Below are 19,741 nucleotides of genomic sequence, written 5' to 3'. Positions count from 1 at the left end.
GATATATGCGAACAGACTAGTCAATAACATTACGACAAATCTGCCCTTCATGTAAAACAAAAAAAAGTTTGCCGATATCGGTTCCCAGCTAGAAGAGTTGTTACGGTAGATACTTTCTCACCTCATTGGGCGTCGTGCACTTTTTTACTGCTAAAATACTATTAGCCCACTGACTAACTATTCTGTTTGGGCAACCTTTAATTTCGACCCCGAACACCTATAAAGACTCAAATGTATTCTGGGTCATAATCAGAATCTAAGTATGTCAGTGTTAGCCACAGCATTTAATCCTGTCTATTCAACTTTGGCACCTAATAATGACACCATGGAGTGTTCGACATATAACTAGAAACAATTTATTAAGCTCAGAATTCTAACGAAGAAGAAAGTTACCTATTGAGCAGTGCCGCTAAAAGGCAATAGATCTAAAAAGAGACTAGAGCATTTAGTAAGATCCATGGGCTGGAGCATGGGCGTAAGTGGCTATAGGAGCGGGAGCAATAGGCTTCACAGCAACCGGGGCGGCGTGGTAGTGGGCAGCAGCAGGAGCCGAAGGAGCGGTTCCAGGCTCATTGGTCTTGATGCTGGCGCGGAAACCGAGTTTGTCGGCAACATACTCAACGTGACGGGCAATGCCGTGGGCATCACTGAACGAGTACGACCCTTTCTTGTTGTTGTCGCCATCGGAAACCTCGTGGCGGGACTGCTTGGTGCCATACTCATCAACGGACTCATAGCCAAACTGGTATGGCTGAGGGGGATAGTCGATAGCGGCCTTGGTTATAACAGGAGCGGCAGCCACCTTGGCGATGGGGGCAGCGGCTGCATAGGCCAAAGGCGCGGCGTGACCATATCCGTATGATGCAGCGGCGATATCATGTCCGCCGCCGTATCCGTAGGCGGGAGCAACTTGCCCTCCGACATGTCCAGTAGCTATAACTATCGAGGCGATAACTACCTGTAACGAGAGAAAATCACACAGCTGTAAATCGTTGTCTCGATCTGTCGTGCATTGAAAATTATTTCGTTGATATCCTTAAGAAACAGCAACACGGCATAAACGTAGGCACTGTATCCTTTGGCAAGCAAAGCAACTTCAACCGGACTCAATTATGTCTCAAAGTCTCCAGGTCACAGAGAGCAGACGCAACGTAGGCTTCATTTACCTTAGCGAGCATGTTGAAACACTTCGGTGTACACTTGTCACTTGATGAGCCCACAGCGTTTTCGATCGGCTTTTATAGCTGGATTGTGTCAAGCAGAAAAAGCAGGCCCTATAGCTGCAGGGCGAGTGATCGTTGTCCACTAACCCGATCCTACAGCCATTGACTACGGCGTGGGTCCACATGCAGCTGTATTCTGGGTGCACAGAATTCACTCAAATTAGCACTGATGATTTTTACCAGTCATAACATGCCTGTAGCTTATAAGCAGGAATTGCCGGAAACAAAATAACCACTAATAGGAAGGTAGTTAATCACATCGGTCACGAGACTGCATACGTATTTACGCATTTGATTGCCTTTTTACATACCCCTTGTACCTGATCCTTATATGCCAACGCATTCTTAAATTAACTCATTTTCGTTTATTACCAGAACTTATTAAAAAGAACAGTTATTGTTGCACGTTATCATCATTATTATTATAATTATGAGGAATACATAGGTTGGCTTCCACCAAGCAGAAAAGCAATTACGTTATATTTACAGGGACATTGACTTCCAAAGGTCTGGGCCCTAGCGCGAACGTGAGCGAGTTGAGCTCTCCTAATTCGACAATAGATACAATGTAAACATACAGTACTTCGACCAGAAATTTCCACAGCCAACGCACAATTTCGAAAGAATTCGTCTACTTTAGGCGCGAAAATTAACAGCCGTCTTAGCGGTTCTAATTTAGATTATTCAGGTTTTTTTTTACTCAGATATAGTTTACATATGTAAATATAATGTTTATTAGGAAAAAATCTCTTAGATGGATACAAGGCCAGGTGCCTGTTCTTGTAAACATCCTAAACTTGTTAGCTGATACGCTGTATGCTTTTTATTATAGAAACGTGACATCGTACCATCACTTGGCCAGATGTAACACTTGTACACTAAGCACTGGCTGTTAATGAAATGATACTAGCTGATTTTGTATGTTAGAGGGGATCATTTTTGGGCACCATAATCGTCAGACTAATCAACACTTTCCTGGGCTCAAGAAGCTCCGAACGTAGCGTTGTATTGTGTTAAGTTAAAAGCCACTTCTATGGTAGAAACTTTGTTTCATTTAAAAATGGGCGTCTTTTAATGGTACGTTATGTGTGTGTAGCTAGCATTAGAGGAATATAACTGCGTAAGGAACCGGCGTAAAATGTGTACATTTGGGCATCTTTATCATATTTGTTTTTATAGTTTTTATTCTCGATTGCAGTAAATATCGTTTTGCAGCTAGTGATTCTGTTCTAAGATCACTGAAATCTCTGCTGCCGATAGTATGAGAATGGTCTGGGTTGTATTTCGTTGTCCGCCTGCCAAAGTTCAAGTTTAAAGGTTATATGGCAATTTCCTTGGACCCCAAATATCGTCTAGTGTCACATTTTATTATATCAGAGTTATATCATGGGTCATTCATATCTGACTGGAACTGCCTCATGTAATCAGGTTTGACTCTATGAACAGCACAATGTTATACTTGTGTAATTATTAAGACGCCTTTCAGATTAGGCAAATCAATAGCTTAATAGCAGGTGTTAATAATGATAATAACATTAGTAATGAAAAACTTTTTTGAAATTTTCTTTAACGTATAATATTAACTTTAATTAATATTTAATATAATAACTAATGATCAGATTAATTGACTTCAAAGGGTCTCCATTTAGTAGAAAATAAATAAAGGTCACGGACGCAGATTGGTCTGTTTTTATCGACTCACTGAAATATTTTAGACTTTTTAATAAAACATATATTGTAAATGTACGAGATCTCTAATTATAAGCTAGGTATTCTACGTTCTTTTCTGCGTTACATGATCCCTATATGATAGACATATGCGTGATATAACCTATATCATATGCGTGTTACGTAAAGTCCCTAAAGGTATCTAACGACTTTTGAATACGATGGAGCCAAAAGTCACTGTTCTATCTGCAAAACTTTCCATTCTATAAAGAAGAACCTGTATATATATATGTATATATATAACAAGAGAAACAATTTATTGCATCACAGCATTCAGAACAGGAAGGAAAATAAATACAGACAGCCACCTCGCAACTTTACAGAAGATACAAACTAGAGCATCCTACAGTAATAGCTTAGTAGTGGCCGTAGGCAGGGGCATGGGCATAAGCGGCTACAGGGGCAGCAGCCACAGCTTTCACGATAGGGGCGGCAGCAACAGTCTTGACGGCGATTGGGGCAGCGTTGTAGAGGGCGGCAGCCGGAGCCGAAGGAGCAGTTCCAGGCTCGTTGGTCTTGATGGTAGCACGGAATCCGGCAGCATCAGCAACGTAGTCAACGTGACGGGCAATGCCGTGAGCATCAGTGAACGAGTACGAGCCCTTCTTATTATTGTAGGCATCTGAGACCTCGTGACGGGCCTGCTTGGTTCCGTACTCGTCGACGGACTCATAGCCGAACTGGTACGGCTGAGGGGGGTAGGCAATGGCAGCTTTAGCTACAATAGGGGCAGCAGCGACCTTGGCGATAGGGGCAGCGGCAGCATAGGCCAGAGGAGCGGCAGCGACCTTGGCGATGGGGGCAGCGGCAGCGTAGGCTAGAGGAGCAGCATGAGCCAGGGGAGCAGCATTGGCGTATCCATGGTAAGCGGGGGCAGCCAAAGCCGGAGCAGCGGCTAGGCCGTATCCATCGTAAGCGGGAGCAGCGATTGCTCCAGCGCGAACGGTGACGATGGCCACAGAAGCAATGATAACCTAAGATATAGTGATGTTGTACGTTAGAAAATTGCGCGTAAACGATAACTAAAGCAAACGAATAGAAGGTTCTTCAACGAAGTAAGGCAGATTTCGCATGTCGTTGGTGAGATATCACCGTATTCACGTTGGTGAGTCTGATCCCTTAGCGAGTAGTTGCGAAGTGGATGCAAAAATATATAATTATTTCGCTGGTTAACATCGACCTGGAAATAAAAATACTTTGAAATCACAAATATTTCGACACACAAGCATGTCGTAAGCGTGTCGAAACCATTTTTTCTGCGAATCCTATTTATCTTCGAGCTTAGTGGCTAAATGAATCCACGAGACGTTTTGTACTGTTCTCGGTAAACTCGGCGCATACTTGAAAAGCTTGAGTGCTATACCTTAGTAAACATGTTGCTGATTGGGCAGTAAGCTGTGACCCGACACAGCCGACGGGACAGCTTTATAGCGGGCGGTGGCGCAGAAAGGGCGTTTCTTCAGTGTCAAGGGAAGTCCACTACTCACCATATACAAACGCGGCGGATATAGCTACGGTCGTGTCTTCTTTACGGTGCCCCGCTGCTACAGTAGTCAACGTGTGCTGCACTATCCAGATCGCAAGCAGCACAACCAACTCTTCAAGTTGCCCCCTACCCCCCGCCCCCTTCCCGCCGATCCTCACTCTCCCTCAATCGTCTACCCTTCCCCTCGTACACTCACGCACAGGCGACGTCCACCATCATGTGCATCAACTGCCATAGCAGCTACAGCTACAGAATCGGCGACTCCTTCGCTGATCCGTGCTGGTGTCCAAATTGCCCCGTCTTTGAGGTACAGTAAATGCAAATCGTTTTTCTGACACCGAAATCGCGGCCGCGCTTTTGTAACGTTTTCCTAGCCCACCCATATAATACATAAACTTTTATTGTATCGGTTTGTTTTTCGTGATCGAAGAATGCCACTGTTTGTTTGCTTGCGTTTGTTTACACATCGCTGATTTTATATATAGAGACTCGTGGGGAAACATGCAACTATTGTTACCGAACGTAACTGGTTACGTCAGAAATTCGTCTGCTTAAGTTACGAAGGCAGCGCGATGCTATAGATTCGGTCTAGATGTTTTGACAGAAGATAGGGAGTGAAGTGAACACAAAATATCTATTCCTTTACTTTTCGAGACATCAGCGTTTTATTTTCATAGCATCAATTAACTTACAGCAATGACAGTGTGCACTGATACCTTTTAATAAGTATCACTGCACTTCGAAGATGCTGATGATACGGTACATGGTAGTGCACAGCATGCTTTGAAACACGGTTACCTCCTTGGCCTCCATCATTTTCTACAGCTTATCAACTAAGGTACTTCATAAATTAACATTAGCAGTACTATCCGTACTATATGAAATTGAATTATTTTTTTCTTGTATAATACAAAATATTGCTATCGTTGTCATTTATATGGTAACTTATGATCAATGGCCCATCATTTCGCTCCGACCTGCAGCTGTTTCTGTTCACTGTTCACCTCCAAATGGGTGTTGGTTTGGCAAACTTAGTCCACGCTGGGGCATAACTGTGCTCTTCCGTCTCAATAGTAGACGAGGACGGTGCCGTCTGGGTCTTCAGAGATTTTGTACTATTTAGGTTACGTCCTTCACGCTCAAAGGATCCGGCCTTTCGTCCATGCTGTAAATAGGAAATATAAATAAAAAGCTCGTTATTTTTCAGTTGCTAAAATAATATTGCGAAAAATTTATATCATCCATATGTCATATGAATTCCGTTTTTGTAAACAAACGCCTCATGCTCCGCATGACATCATCCAACGAAGCGTATTTTCCCTCAGACATTTTTTGAGTATAGCTATTATCGTTACATATATGCACGAATAGGTCATACGCAGTCTGATTAACTTTCTAATTTTCGGAATTGTACCAACCTTTGCCGATAGTTCTGTCGCGTTGGCATTTACCATGGTCGTAGCATTATTACTGCTCGAGGTACTGTCAGTCTTTCCATTCTTGCCACTGATGAAGAGAGCCGTTTTGACGGTCTGTTCCTGCAAGCCTTTACGGAGGGTCAACGCCTCTGGCACCATGTTGGTCGAATTTTTACACCTCAGCTGACGATATTCCAGGTGGAAGCCACGGCCTTCTACATAGGCATCTGATTGTAGCATGATTTTAATCTCGGAATGACGGACCGATGGAAAATCGAAAATACCTCAAAAAAAGATAAACGAATATTGTTATGGCTTCCCGGTATTGTTGTCCTGCCAACATATACCTATGCTCTGCGTGTCAGTTGTGTACAACGAATGAAATACGTCCATTGTTCTTGATGTCGACGTGTATCTATGTATCCATATGTAACTCAACTACGACGGGCTCTAATTGATAGAGGACTAAAGCTCAGATTTTCCTATATACGACCGTTACAAGCGACTCAACGTTACTGAATTGTATACTTAAAAGCAATTTTCATAATTTTTTCGACTTATACTTCATTCTAATGCAACATATTGAAATAAACAAGTATTTTATTAGAACGTACGCACGATTTATGCTGCCACAATGCTTCTTCGTTGCCTAAACAACACGAATAAATAGGGACGTGTGAATCTTACTTGATTTTTTCTTCAAGTCATTGGCGCAATAGTACGATCCATCAAGTGCAACCATATCTTTGTGACAAGCAGGCGAGCTTTCTAAATCGAAATCGTGCCAATATATTTCTACATGGCAATACCCATCCACTGGTTCTATTCGGTACGAACAACGCGCATTAGCTCCGTATGAACTCGGATAGTTGGGTGACGCAAACTGGCCATGTGTCTCACGTTGGCAATAATCGCACAATGGACTGGGGGGCAGTGGAGTCTCCTTTCCGACTAGAGTAGTTGGTAGAGTTTGCAACAAAAAAAAAGAAAGTGAAAGAATACAGTTTCTATATAGTAGCAAAATCTAACAAAACCTTGCACCGTTTATAGAACGTGAGAAAATACGTTTCGCCAGCACACGCATAGCAAACAACAAGATAGATAACCGACAAATAACCCAAAAGAATCACACATGTTAGTGTTAATTGTGTCCAATAAAATACCACCACAGAAGGAAATGATGAAGGAGAGCTGCTCCTATGAATGATTTTGAGGGCAAGTGATCTTGAATCGGTGCTGACAGGAAATAAAACCACCACGAACGAAACACGAACGGCTAAGCCGATGGAGTTGGATTTATCACCAGCAGACTTTGGGACTAAAGAAGTTGGGTATACAGGAAAGCGAGGGCGACGGGTTGGAGAAAAGTCAGGATGGCCTCAAGCAGTTCATAGATAGAAAAACTTACGTGAAATGTGGTCTGTCACAACGACTGACCCAGTGATGGCAACCTTGTATAGTGGAGCAGATCTGCTTGACCGATTCAAGACAGATCCGTCTAAGGTGATATTTTATTGTACATAACTAGCAAGCGGTCTGGAAACACACGCCTGCAAGGTGCTTATTAAACTTGCTGTACAACACGAACGGGAGGAGTCACCAAAAACTCGTGACCCCTAAGTGTTCAGCCTGTAATGCATTTGCTTGCGTTACGTGACCGTTAGATGTGCGCGTTTTTGCCTGAAAGCTACTTGAGGTAGACGAGTTCAGTGTAGTCACAGTACGAGTACATACACGGCCGATCCTGGACGGCGCAGTCGGTCACCTGGCGCACCCTTAACGAGAAGCCACGATTCGAAAGGGCGTTGCGATCCGCATGAAAGGTGAGAACCTTCTCATTTTGAGGTTCGTTAAAATTGATTTTCTGGATTTGGTTCACGGGCATATTACAGAAACGCTTCCCATCGATTTCCAGATATGCAGAATTACAACTGCCCGTTTGCTCTAGGTCCATGAGATCATAATACAGCTCAATTGCACACGTCGCCTTGTCGTATCGCCGAATTGTATACTTACAGTCACCACCTGGCGGCAGAAAAGTAAACCTTTTAGCAGCACACAAAGACTTTTCGCTACGAAAAGCGCCTTTAGTTCCCCATGAACTGACATTCTACGATTTAAAAAGTTAACACAAACCTGAATAAGGATTCGGAAACCCGGGTGACGTGATCTTGAACTCTAGACCCGAGAAGGTGGCATCGCAGTTGGGATGCCGCTGGCTAGGTGCATCAAGAGGCCTATTGTATGGTCGATCCTGTGGTCGATCATATGGGTGATCACCGGAGGGGCGATCTCCGGGACGGTCATATGGCCTGCCATACGGGCGGTCGTAAGGGCGGTTTTGAGGTCGGTTGTACGGCCTATCCTCGGGTCGATCATAAGGATGCTGTGCAGGACGATCGTACGGTCGTCCGGGATAATTAGGTCGCTGTGGATAGTATGGGTCTGTGCGATCCTCCGCATGACGTGTAGGAGTTCCGCCCGGCTGTTGAAATCCGGTCGAGTTTTCGTCACATGTACTTTGACGTCCGCGAATGATATAGTCACTTGCTTTAGCACCAGCCGATGAATGGAAATAGAGGTAAAGGGGTCTCATAAAGTCATGAAATTTGTACTGTTTGACGGTGTTCGGGGGTATAGTTCCACATAACTGGTGATCATCGATCCTCATTTGATCAAATTCGCAATTTATTTCAAAGCGCAGGAAGAGGACCTCGAGGCACATATCGCTGTTGCGATTTTGTTGGTATATCGTGAATCTGGAAATTATTGAAAGACAAACATTTATTAAATGCTCTTTCCTTATGCTCAAACAGTCAAGTGCATTTTTTTCAAAATAGTCCCCAAACTGTATATTGGAGATCATTATCACCTCAAGAGCCACTCAATACTTGCCTACAGTCAATGTGATTGCCTACAAACTCGTTCGACTTAATCTCGAAGTATGGCTCATGCACCATTTGGTCGCACTGTCCTTTTCCGGGTGGAGTAGGGCCTGTCCCATGAGGCCCGTGAGGGCCGTGTCCAGTTGAACCGTGTTGGCCTACGCCACCCCCTTGAGGGTAGGAACCTGAGAAAGATTCAAATCTACATTTTCTGAATCGCTTTCTGCTACTCATTCAGCGCTAGATTATTTTGATATGTATTATGCCACATTTAAAAAATGAGTGTTTTTGTTGAACTGTATTATGCATCATACTACTAAATGCATTATTTGCCGTTCGTAACATGCTTCAAAAGTGATCCAGATGGTTTTACAGTACTTCTAATTTATACTTTTGATAGGCTAAATGTATTTAATGAACTGAGTATCCTAAATCTACCCTTTAAACATCGATGTACGCGATTAAGGCTAGCCCCAGAACGTACCATGAGCTTTAACCACATAACATGCTCATTAGTTTTTTTTACCTGGCTTAATTCACCAAGACTGTTTCCTGTAATCTGTTATTAGTAAAGAAATAAATTTGTTAAAACTAAATCAAGCATCAGATAGTTAAAGAGTCACAGTTCAGCTTGAAGGTTCGTTCACGCGCCACGTTCATGCATCAGCACCGATTGACTTCAACGATTAGTACTGCGGTAGCAAAACTCCAAGGTCGAATCAAACCACCCGGTATCGCTTAACTTACCGGGCCGCGTAGGCATTCCAGCCCCCGGATGATACCTGCCAGGGCTATACGATGGGCCATAGAAGTCAGTAGGCCCGCTTAGCGGTCGCATCGGCCCGTATCGTCCATAGCTACCCAAAGCTCCTCCGTACCCGCCGGAACCGGCGTAACCTCCTGATTATTTAAAGTATTACTATGTTAAATCTGTACCATTGCGGCTTAATTTTTCGTTAAAAAAAGGTGTAAAACCTACCTGATCCATGATGCACTTCGTGAGGTGGTGGGTAGGGTGTACTGCCTCTATCCAGAGGTGGTAATGGGGGTCCCACATCAGTTCTTGTCAGAGTGGGTGGATCGTGCGGAAAGCTACCTCCATAAGGATGCTGAGGATACAACCCACCTCCGCCAAGTTGAGGATTACCTCCACACGGAACCTGACGGACATTTAAAATAAAACCCTGCCGACTACCTTGCGGAGCGCCCTGATTCGAATGGAACACAAATCCAGTTTGGAAATCCTTTAACGGTACCATGCGGATTGTCCCTGAAAAGGAATAGTGTCTCTGCTAATATTTCGTACCTAAATGCCTCTGTACCTGTTCATATCTATCATAGCTCGCCATGTCCACGAATATCCACGTTGAATCGAATTTCGATGGCATGACTGCATCGAACCCAATTTTTAGTCGTGGCTTTTTATTTTTGTATCTACGACAGTTTCTAACTTGAAAATAAACGTAAAACTGGACAAAAATTATTCAGTTCGAGTGATTGCTTCCCACTGCAGTAGAGGAGAGTGTTTTAGTAATTAACTACAGGATCCCGTCTGTCTACAAAAAAAAAGTGGAAATTTGTTCAGGTCCTTTATAACACTTTCACATGAATTCCCTCGTAAGGATCTCACCAGTATCGATGGCCACCAATTAACTACTTACAGTCCTACATTTTCGCTGCTTAATTAAACTTTTTCTTGCCTGTTCGAAATTTAAAGTCTATACTTGGATATTTACCTGGAGCTACATGTCCGCATATTTTCTCTCCGTCAATCTCGAGGTAATCGAAGAAGCAGCCTGGAGATTCGGCTAAGTTGAAGGTTTGGAAACTGACAGCCAACGAGCAGATGTCGGGCGATAGGCGCCGTACAAAGTATTTACAATCTAGTCCGCCTAAATACGGTCCTGGGTGTCCTGGTGATTCAACACTAAATTCTGCTAATGCGTACAGCCTGTCGCAAGATGGTTGACGCTTTTCGCCATGGTGGCCACCGCTGTCCGCCTGATGAGACCGAATGCTATCAGGTGATAGATCAGTGTGAATTACCGGTCTTCCAGGACCCGCACCAGGACCTCCTCGGCACGCCATTTGTCTATAGAATCCGAGGAAACCTTTTCCATGCGCTTCTTCATCTGTGAAAAACTTCATCTCCACGTGCGGAGGATGACCATCGAATTCCAGGGCCCCTGCAAAATTCCTCACATTATTACACTACCTCTAAAAGTGTAAAAATGTCCTCAAGACTAAAAATCGTTCAGGCCATCACTTACGAATCTGTCCTTCGAGCTGACGGTGACAGTATTTAATTCCATTTAGTTCCATGTAATCGTGATCGCATGTTTCTGATGGATGTATTGCGCCCATTTCGTCAAGTCGAAATTGTACAAAGTTCAATTCGACACTGCAGTGACCTGGCTTGGCGAATATTTTATATGTGCAGCTCATTCGATTCGGATACGGCCCAGGGAAGTTCTGCGAGTAGAACACTCCCGAGTGCTCGCTGAACTCGTATTTGCAAGGACTTGAACTGTGGTCTAGAACGTGGCTTCTGTAAGTAGTAGAGAAGGATTGGAAGGATGCCATAAGTTACCAAAAATGAAGCTGTCATTAAACAACACATTTAAGGAATTCGACCTACCCATCGCCATGATGTCCGGTACCCCTGTCAGCAGGTATGTGGGGGAAATCTGGGGTATCCTCTCGGTGGCCAGGTCGGTGATCCGTATGATCCGGTCGATTCCAATCGATTCCGTCAAAAGTCCAGTTGCTTCCTGGTCCATCGTTAGAGCCAGGCTTCCACGGCCGATTAAAATCAAAGCCGCTGCCGGTTTTGTCAGATACACTAGAAGGACATTCAACTTGCTTGACTTTTATATGGAATCCAGAACGCGTAGACACTGGATCCGTATGCAGTCGCACTATCTTCTGAGCGCTACGAAAGGGGATAACCTGTAATACCGTGCATGTTTGTGTTGTCTTAATAAACTGAATATTTGTGATCATTTTCTTTTTTCCAGTACGATAACAATTTTTCACGGAGTCGCCTTGCACGCTACCTCATTCATTAGCCCTTACGTGTCGAGTCTTCTGTCCGGTATCGTTGTTAGGCATTTTATCAGGCAGCTGGCCTTCAACACCGAATGAATTGTGTGTCTATGGCTGTATTCGTAGACTATCCAGCAAAATTGTTACACCCTAAGCGATTATGTAATCAGGCGGGATCCTGCTAATACTTTAGCCCGATCCCGCTTAACAAATTTATTCAGCATCTGACGGGAAATTGCGGATTTCGTCATTATCATCAATAAAATGTGTATCCTTTTAGATTTAAATCAAATTGAACTTTTTAATTCAAGTTTACCTTCTTAGTATCCGCAAGCAGGTTTCCGCAGAGACGTTCACCATCAATTTCAAGAAAGTCCGCTTCACAATTAGCTTCCATGTCAAAGTCAATAAATGTGAATTCAAGTCGACAGACATTGCTGTTGGCTTGGAAGATGATGTATTTACAGTCAAGATTGCCAGGGTATCCACTGGGATAGTCGACACTTCTTAAGTCGAACAGCTTCGACGTAAACACTTTATCGCACCTGCGAGGTACGACGCTGCTCACAGCCGGGGTATCTGTAAAGTCCTCTAGTCAAGAGGAGGTAACATGCGATGCAGCGACAAAATTCTAACTGAGAACCGACACCCAGAGTAGAAGCTAGAAAGTGGGCTGTTCAGCCCACAGAACGGGCTGATTAAGCCAGATAAAAGAAGTAGCGAAAAGGAAAAAGATGCTTGACTTGTAGTGTTGGTGTATATGTGCGACCCGCTCAGTGAAACCTACCAAAACCGCCTGATCCTTCCTCTTCCTGTCTACCGCAGTCGATCTGACGCATTTTGATCTGGAACCCAGGTCGTGAGTTGGCCGCATCGCTATGAAATTTAAGAGCCTTCTCAGGCTCATCGAACTCGTAGATACCACTCGTATTTTGAGTGAATACTCCGCACAGCTTCTCGGCACCAACTTGCAGGTAATCGTATTCGCAGTCGGTCGATGACTCGACATCGAACTTCTGGAAGACTAACTCAAGTCGACACACCGAAGCTGCGGCCTTTCGAATCGTGTAGCTGAAAATGATGGCACATCAACATGCCAATACGCAAACATAAAAACAAATGCGTAGATGCTCAATAATGAAATGGAACGTTGTAGATTCCGCTCGAACGCCTCAAGATTTCTGTTCCACTCGGGAAAAGCATTTGGAAAATGAGTCGAGTCTAGAAATTGGTCAGCGTCGTGACCACGGCAGTGTGTAGCCGATTCCTATAAAAATATTTATTGGAACATAAGCCAAGACAACAGATCTAGTCAGAGTCAATGAGAACTCGTAACTCACACGCAGTTGAGGTTGTTTTCATATGAGTTAGGATAGCCAACAGATGTGATGATGGCGTCGCGTGTTGCATAAACGCGGTCACATTGCACAGGTTCCCTAGTACTTGTCTTTTCGCCTGCCACGTCCCGGGATTGGCTACACTCGACCTGCTTAATCAACAGTCGAAAGCCTCGATCGGTAGTCTTATCGTCTGAATGGAACTCAATCTTCTTGGTGTCCTCCTTCATGTCGAAAACACCTGCCGTTTACACCATGTGTAGTTATCTACGATTAACATCAACCTTCTCTGAACATCTGTGTCTAATATTTCCTTCCAGATCCAGACCGCCCGCTTGGTGCACAATGCTTCTACTATAATTTATTCAGGACACCTGTCGAAGGAGTTTCTTCATGAAGTGCGTACAGTTTACTGAAGTAAAAATATTCGATGGCAGTTCTGTTCTATGGTGCAGCACCATTCTGTTTCGATCAGGTTCATTCAAGTTTTCCCATAAACGCAATGGAGACCTTCATATTATGATATCTTTACTAAATCCACCGAACGAAAAAGCTCTACCTCCTGATACCTTTTCCAATATGCTCGGGCTTAAGTGTTTGTTGCATTGATGTGGTTTTGACATTATGACGTAGCTCAGATGGTCAGAGTTAAATCTAAGCATTTTATGGTGATGCCGAACTATGCCAGCCCTAATTAGAAGCGCATACGCAATGCATATAAAGCTAAGCAGCATTTGTACCCTAAAACTTTAATTTATTGTCCTAGAAGCTATTGGGAAATGTTACTAACGATAAAATAGTTATTTTATCGTATTTTAACTGCTATCAGCCGATTCACTCACGGATAGTGCCTGGCACGACAGCTCCGCACACGCGCAAATCGTCAACTGAGAGGTGGTCTCCCTGGCAGGTGTCAGAGGCAGGTAACGAAAAGTCCGCAAAAGTCACTTGAAGTCGGCAGACGTTTGGATTGTTTTTCTGGATAGTGAATACGCAGTCTTGAGAGTTTCCGTACGCCTCTGGATAACCGGGCGACTCAATTTCGAATGTGATCGCAATGAAGGGCGTTCCGTTGTTGCAAGCTGATCCATCAAGTTTTCGTCCTATTGGGCTTGTCCCGATACGGCGAGACCCGCATCCGAGCTGGCGGACTTGAATCGAGAACCCTTGATTTGGGCTGCCCTTATCGCCGCTGTGGAACCGAATGATCTTGCCGCCTTCGACGAAGGGTATTACATCTGCGAGGACAATAAAAAAGGATTCGGTTCTGGACAATTAAAATTGTCTGCAATCTAATTCTTGTCAATTTACAATCTAGTGCTTGTTAGCACAACAGGAGCGTCATCATCGCAACGTATCGTTCAACAGATAAAAACGGCGTATTGCTATTGGTTTATATAGTACAGCAAATTTGGATGAAATTGAATTGCACCCTTCAGCTATACAATTATTATTGCCTGCTATATTATTAAGAAAGATAATTGTTTTTATATCTAGATGTGCACTGATTTAATGCACAGGGCGCTATAATGTTGAACTAAATAAAGCTTCCTTTAAGCTCCTTATAGCGAAAACGAAAATTGCATTAACGAAATCAGCTTATACGCCGTTTACTTTATACTAATTGATCTAATACGAATGTACTGATTATTATTAAGGCGTATATTTTTCTATTGAAATGAATTAAACTACAGAAAATTACAGAGGCATTTTGTAAGGAACTAGATTCTAATCTAATGCAAAAAATACGCAAAAAATGGCACTGCATTGCTTTTATATACTGTGATACTTATAATTAAGATAAGTCGTTAATGAAAATTCACGCTTACGCATGTGGTCACTGGGCAAACTTCCGCAGTGTTTTTCTCCGCCAATTTCTAGGTAGTTTCTAGAACAGTCTATTGATTCTTCAAGATTAAACGAATCGTATGAAAGTTCCAAATAACAGATATCAGGACCGGCCCGAATCACCGTATATTTGCACTCGGAGTTGTCAGGGTGGCTTTGAGGGAATCCTACAAAGAAGATACATCCATGTTGAAATCGTTCCAAATCGGACGCAGCGCATTATGCGCTAACACGAAAATACCTTCATTTTTGATCGTGTTGTTATCTCCTCGATTCATTTCCATATCGAAGCCTACCTGGTGACTGTATGGTAAATTCCCTTGACATAAATGTCTGGGTGCACCGGTGCACTTTGGGCGTCGGTTGATTTGAGAGCGATGTGCACGCCAGCTGCTGGAAGCGTAGATGAAACCCCCTGCCAGAATTTTGCCCGTCTGAACGGAACACTAATTCGACATTGCCCTCGTTGTTATACTCGAGAACACCTAAAGACAGTATTTTTTTTACGGAACAAATGATGTTAATCGATTACCATGATCCTACTAGTATATACATCAATGGCTAGTACAGTTGACAAATCGAAATACCGCATTGAGAAATCAAGGTTTCGTAATTTAGTTTTTAGCGGAAGAGAACCAACATAACGTGGCGTGTGAAAATCGGGTACGCACGCCATTCTCGATTTTGATTCTGCTATGTAATAACGTTCTGCCCAAATAGGCGATTTTATCTCAATGAAATTTCTATCACGTTACAGGCAATAAGCCCAGTTGGTTTACTGTGGCAGAGGTGTTGATACAGAAATTGGGTCCTGATAAAAACAACAGTAGAACCGGACCGAATAGCAATCCTATCTTATTGTTACCTTCAATGTCGCCATTTAAGTATTTCGATAAAAAAGTATCATTAGCATAGTTCACATTAATTCTAAGTATAAACGTAAAATTAAGAGTTACGTCTATCGTTTAACGTAATATAGCCTACATGTATTAGGAAACAGTGGCATTAAGTTGTGCAAACTTGCGCTTACGTGATTGTCCATAAAGCTCGTTTCCACAATGGCGCTGATCTCCAATAAGTAGAAAGTCCTTGTCACACTTTAAACTTTCTTCAACATCAAAGTCCTTGAAGAACATCTTAACAGAACAAAACATGTTTGACGGCCTCGAGATCGTCACTTTACACAGCAGGTTGTTTCTGCAATTATTAAGCTCGTTAGCTTACAGGTTTTTCTGGTAATTCTTTACGGCGACATGGCATATCCTTTAGTGAACCAAGAAGATCAAACATTGTGAAATAAAAAAACCTTCAAGTGATCGAAAATTATGTTAACATGCTTGTTTTCTTCTGAGAATATATTGTCCAAACAAATCCTGACTGACGAGTGAAACTATCCTATGGAGAGCTCATCCATAAGCCATTTACCATTAAACGTTACCGTTTATTTACTACACATATAGCGTTTTAGTTAGAAGAATAAAGTTATACACATAGTATTCAAACAATATTTGAATCAATCTCAGATATTATAAAAGCTTTCACGGATTGAAATAAATCGAACGGTGCAATACCATAGACGACAAAAAGTTTATTTAGTTAGCGCTACATCACTGGGAGTATTTCATCGGCGTTAATCTTAGATGAAACAGGGAAAACTACTCACCGATAATACTGACTGACAGCATAGCCATACGAGGTGAGATCGTCAGAGATTCTTTCAGTGCAGATATCGCATAGGGGCGGTGGGGCGAGCGGGCAATCGTTGGTTTGCCGCACGCGAATTTTGCCTCGACCCGGATGCCCCTTCGTAGATAGCACCATCAAGTCACCATCAAAAGGTACCGTCTTTGAGTAACACAGTTTGTCGCGGCCGCCATCGATACTCAGATAGTCGTGGTCGCAGTTCATGCCAATATTTGCCACTCTGTAATGTAAGTAGAAATGTGTAAGGCTAAGTTTATGCTGCTAACGCAAGCTACGATGTCATTCCGCCGAAATATCGTAGCGAAGACCGATCACTTCTTTACACCGGCCAGCTTATTTTGTGCAACTTACCTAAACTGTATGCCACAGGCCCCGCTGTGAGGGGCTTTACGAATATAGTATGTGCAGTCATCGTCCGTCTGTATAGTGAACTCCTTGTTTCGGAAGACCTCTTCACACTCGTGCGGTTGAAAAGCTCTTCCGCCGGTGGCGCGACCATCGACGCACGACACTGGTTCAGCCTCAATCCAGAAACCTCGACCAGCACCGCTGTTGTCTGTGACAAAATTAAGTCGGACCTCATCACGTTTCCAAAACTGAACTATTTCTGAAATCACAAATAGGGTTAGCGAAGCAGTGATTAATTATTGAAGCGGTGCGAAAATTGCTTCAAAACACTACATTAATTTCGCCGTAAGGAAATCAATCGATAATTGCGTTTTACTTTTACGTATCGGCCCCAGTCACGTGTGAGCTTTCAGAAGGAGAGACAGTTAGTCATATTTACTTAGAGTTCTACACGTTATATTATTACGGGGAGAACAGAGCTATCTGTGATAGATTGCAAGGTCACAGAAAATGAACAGATAGCCAACTTACTAGTATTGCCTTTCCAGGCATCGCCGCAATAGTTGACGCCGTCGACGATCAGCTTGTCTTTACGACATTGTGCAGAATGTTCGACATCGAAATCATGGAATGTAAGTCGAACCGCGCAGACATTCTTGTGTGCTTTTTTTATCCTGAATATGCAGTCATGATTGGCAGGATACTTAAGCGGATAGTTATTTGATGTCAGATTACCGCTTCCCTCCTCGAGGCAGTAGTCGCATACTCCCTGCGGAATAAACCGACTGGGCACTTCACAGAGAAACGCATCCGCGCAAAAACACAATTATACCGTTGTTTCTGTTTAACATTTTCTCGTCGAAGCTTTTATTAGATTAACGTAGTGTTCTTCGTTTTCGATTTGAGTTCTATAAAAACGTCTGTTGGCTTTGATAGCGAAAAGGGAAAATAATTCGTCGCCTCATAGTATTTCTATAGACATCGACTAGGTCCCGAATAGATCGGCGTCAACGATTCGAACGATACCATCTTGGTACGATGGTACGATTTTGTTCGGTGTGAGCACTGCGGGAGCAAGCCTAGTGACTAACTGTAGCATTTTTCAGAACTTAGAAGCTAGTAATGGCAGAAACATCCACAATTCTAATTTTTACCTCTGCATTGTCGCACAATGTATGTGTATATCTAGGATGGCAAGACCATATGAAATGGGGGCTGTAGAGGCCAGTGCGATTTTTGTTCTAGCGAAAAAATGCACATTTTAAATTTTGCCCCCATTGAATTTTTCTAATTCTTTTCGATGCGCATGGAAATTCGTGTTACTGGATATTTTCATTAAATAAATTTCAAAAAGTAGGCCCATATGGAACAGCTGAGTATTTTTGCATTTGATCGAACTTTTGTTAGACGATAAAACAGCAGTTTGGTTTGCCGTCGCGATTCAGCCTGTTCTAAAATGATATTTTCTAGGGCAAACGAAAAAGTTATGTTTATTAGCAATCTATCCATTGGACCGTGGGGTGCAGGACAAGATGAAGCCATATACGTCATTACGTCTCACGCGTACTTAAAACAGAATATCGTCGATGCAAACTCGACAGAGAAATCCAACAAAGTGGCCACAGGGCTCAGCAAAAATCCGCGTACATATACAGATGATAAGTAAAATTAAGCGACCGTATCTCCGCCTTTGTTGAACTACGTATGAATGCTACGTATGAACGTACGCAACGGTATGAATGCTTTCCAACGCTGACGCCTTTATTGACATAAGGCAGCATTTGGATACTGCGAAACCATTGACATATGCACCACATTGCGCATAATCACCATCATCATGTATTAGGATTTACCATGGATAATTATTTGTATTAGGATCATACGTAACCACGATAGTTTTCCAGGCTTCAGTGGAGTTTTGCGAATGAAGCCCAGGTTGTTGCTATTTTTCTTCACTCTTCGTGTGAGTGGGGTGCGGCTCACGGCACTCATGGGCAGTATTTGGCCCATTCAAAATATGGCTTCACCCTGCGCAGAAGAACGTCATCAACAACAAATCACAATTTTCACGGCGTTATATATAGCCCCATCCTCCGATATAGGAGGCTGGAGCTATATGTTACTTTATACTACGTTTTTTAGATTAACGCAAGCACGCTATATATGCACTAACAAATCTGAACCGTCTCTTTTTGCTATAGATGAGATTAGGTGCTAAAATTAAGAAGAGTACCCACTGAGCTGATTTTTAATACACGTAACTTGGCAGTGGCCCTTTTCGCTATTTCGATATCCGCAAATCGATCAAAGCTAAGATCTCATAGTTTAACTGACGAATGGACTGCACATCTAGAGACGTCTAGCTGAGATAGAGAATTTTACATTAGACAAAATTGCTTTCAGACAAGTCAGACCTATTAAATGAAATGCCAGACCTAAAGTCAGTGTCTCTCTATAATATTCATATACACTGTACATTGAATATAGGCTTTACTCGACGCTATTGTTGAGAACGACTGATACGGTCACGGGAGATAAAGAACATCTTAGTATGTTTGCTAAAGGAACCTAAACGGGCCCACTAGAACTGACGCATTTTCGAGAAAATACTGCTTGAACAGTCCTTCTTTGTTAGCGTCAGTACATGAAGTTATACGAGGCAAAGGTGAAGCTATACGGGTCGCTAATGATTCCGTACAAAAAGGTCAGTCATTTAACA

The 19,741-nt window shown here is 42.9% G+C and overlaps 3 protein-coding genes across 3 annotated transcripts; all 3 read right to left on the bottom strand.

Moving 5' to 3' along the window:
• Window positions 1–331: 331 nt before the first annotated feature.
• Window positions 332–1,323, bottom strand: LOC147753374 (cuticle protein 10.9-like). The gene is made up of 2 exons (XM_086968607.1): window positions 1,167–1,323; window positions 332–958 (listed from the first exon to the last, which is right to left on the bottom strand). The coding sequence occupies exons 1-2, from the start codon at window positions 1,176–1,178 to the stop codon at window positions 446–448; spliced, it is 525 nt and encodes a 174-aa protein (XP_086824733.1). The 5' UTR covers window positions 1,179–1,323; the 3' UTR covers window positions 332–445.
• Window positions 1,324–3,177: 1,854 nt separating this feature from the next.
• LOC111261218 (uncharacterized) lies at window positions 3,178–4,422 on the bottom strand. The gene is made up of 2 exons (XM_022834533.2): window positions 4,315–4,422; window positions 3,178–3,925 (listed from the first exon to the last, which is right to left on the bottom strand). The coding sequence occupies exons 1-2, from the start codon at window positions 4,324–4,326 to the stop codon at window positions 3,308–3,310; spliced, it is 630 nt and encodes a 209-aa protein (XP_022690268.2). The 5' UTR covers window positions 4,327–4,422; the 3' UTR covers window positions 3,178–3,307.
• Window positions 4,423–5,070: 648 nt separating this feature from the next.
• On the bottom strand, window positions 5,071–19,014 carry LOC111261217 (cubilin). The gene is made up of 22 exons (XM_086968605.1): window positions 18,876–19,014; window positions 17,554–17,814; window positions 17,026–17,281; window positions 16,634–16,894; window positions 16,001–16,167; window positions 15,267–15,455; window positions 14,952–15,137; window positions 13,965–14,360; window positions 13,126–13,363; window positions 12,573–12,856; window positions 12,102–12,376; window positions 11,379–11,689; window positions 11,011–11,288; window positions 10,477–10,926; window positions 9,720–10,010; window positions 9,488–9,640; window positions 8,751–8,925; window positions 7,992–8,614; window positions 7,590–7,880; window positions 6,543–6,806; window positions 5,856–6,139; window positions 5,071–5,602 (listed from the first exon to the last, which is right to left on the bottom strand). The coding sequence occupies exons 1-22, from the start codon at window positions 19,012–19,014 to the stop codon at window positions 5,438–5,440; spliced, it is 5,937 nt and encodes a 1,978-aa protein (XP_086824731.1). The 3' UTR covers window positions 5,071–5,437.
• Between the last annotated feature and the right edge of the window lie 727 nt (window positions 19,015–19,741).

Source organism: Varroa jacobsoni, unplaced genomic scaffold (genome assembly GCF_002532875.2).
Source record: "Varroa jacobsoni isolate VJ856 unplaced genomic scaffold, vjacob_1.0 scaffold_533, whole genome shotgun sequence".
NCBI classification, from domain to species: domain Eukaryota; kingdom Metazoa; phylum Arthropoda; class Arachnida; order Mesostigmata; family Varroidae; genus Varroa; species Varroa jacobsoni.
The sequence above is the reverse complement of the archived record's forward strand: the minus strand, read 5'-3'. Positions and strand labels throughout refer to the sequence as shown.

Bases quoted from the DNA above. Each gene is read 5' to 3' on its own strand.
- LOC111261217 (XM_086968605.1), bottom strand. From the start codon at position 19,014: ATGAGTGCCGTGAGCCGCACCCCACTCACACGAAGAGTGAAGAAAAAT. The intron at 16,168-16,633 runs GTGAGTAGTTTT...TAATAATTGCAG, and splicing joins GCTGTCAGTCAGTATTATCG to AAACAACCTGCTGTGTAAAG. The intron at 10,011-10,476 runs GTAAATATCCAA...ATTCCTTTTCAG, and splicing joins ATGCGGACATGTAGCTCCAG to GGACAATCCGCATGGTACCG.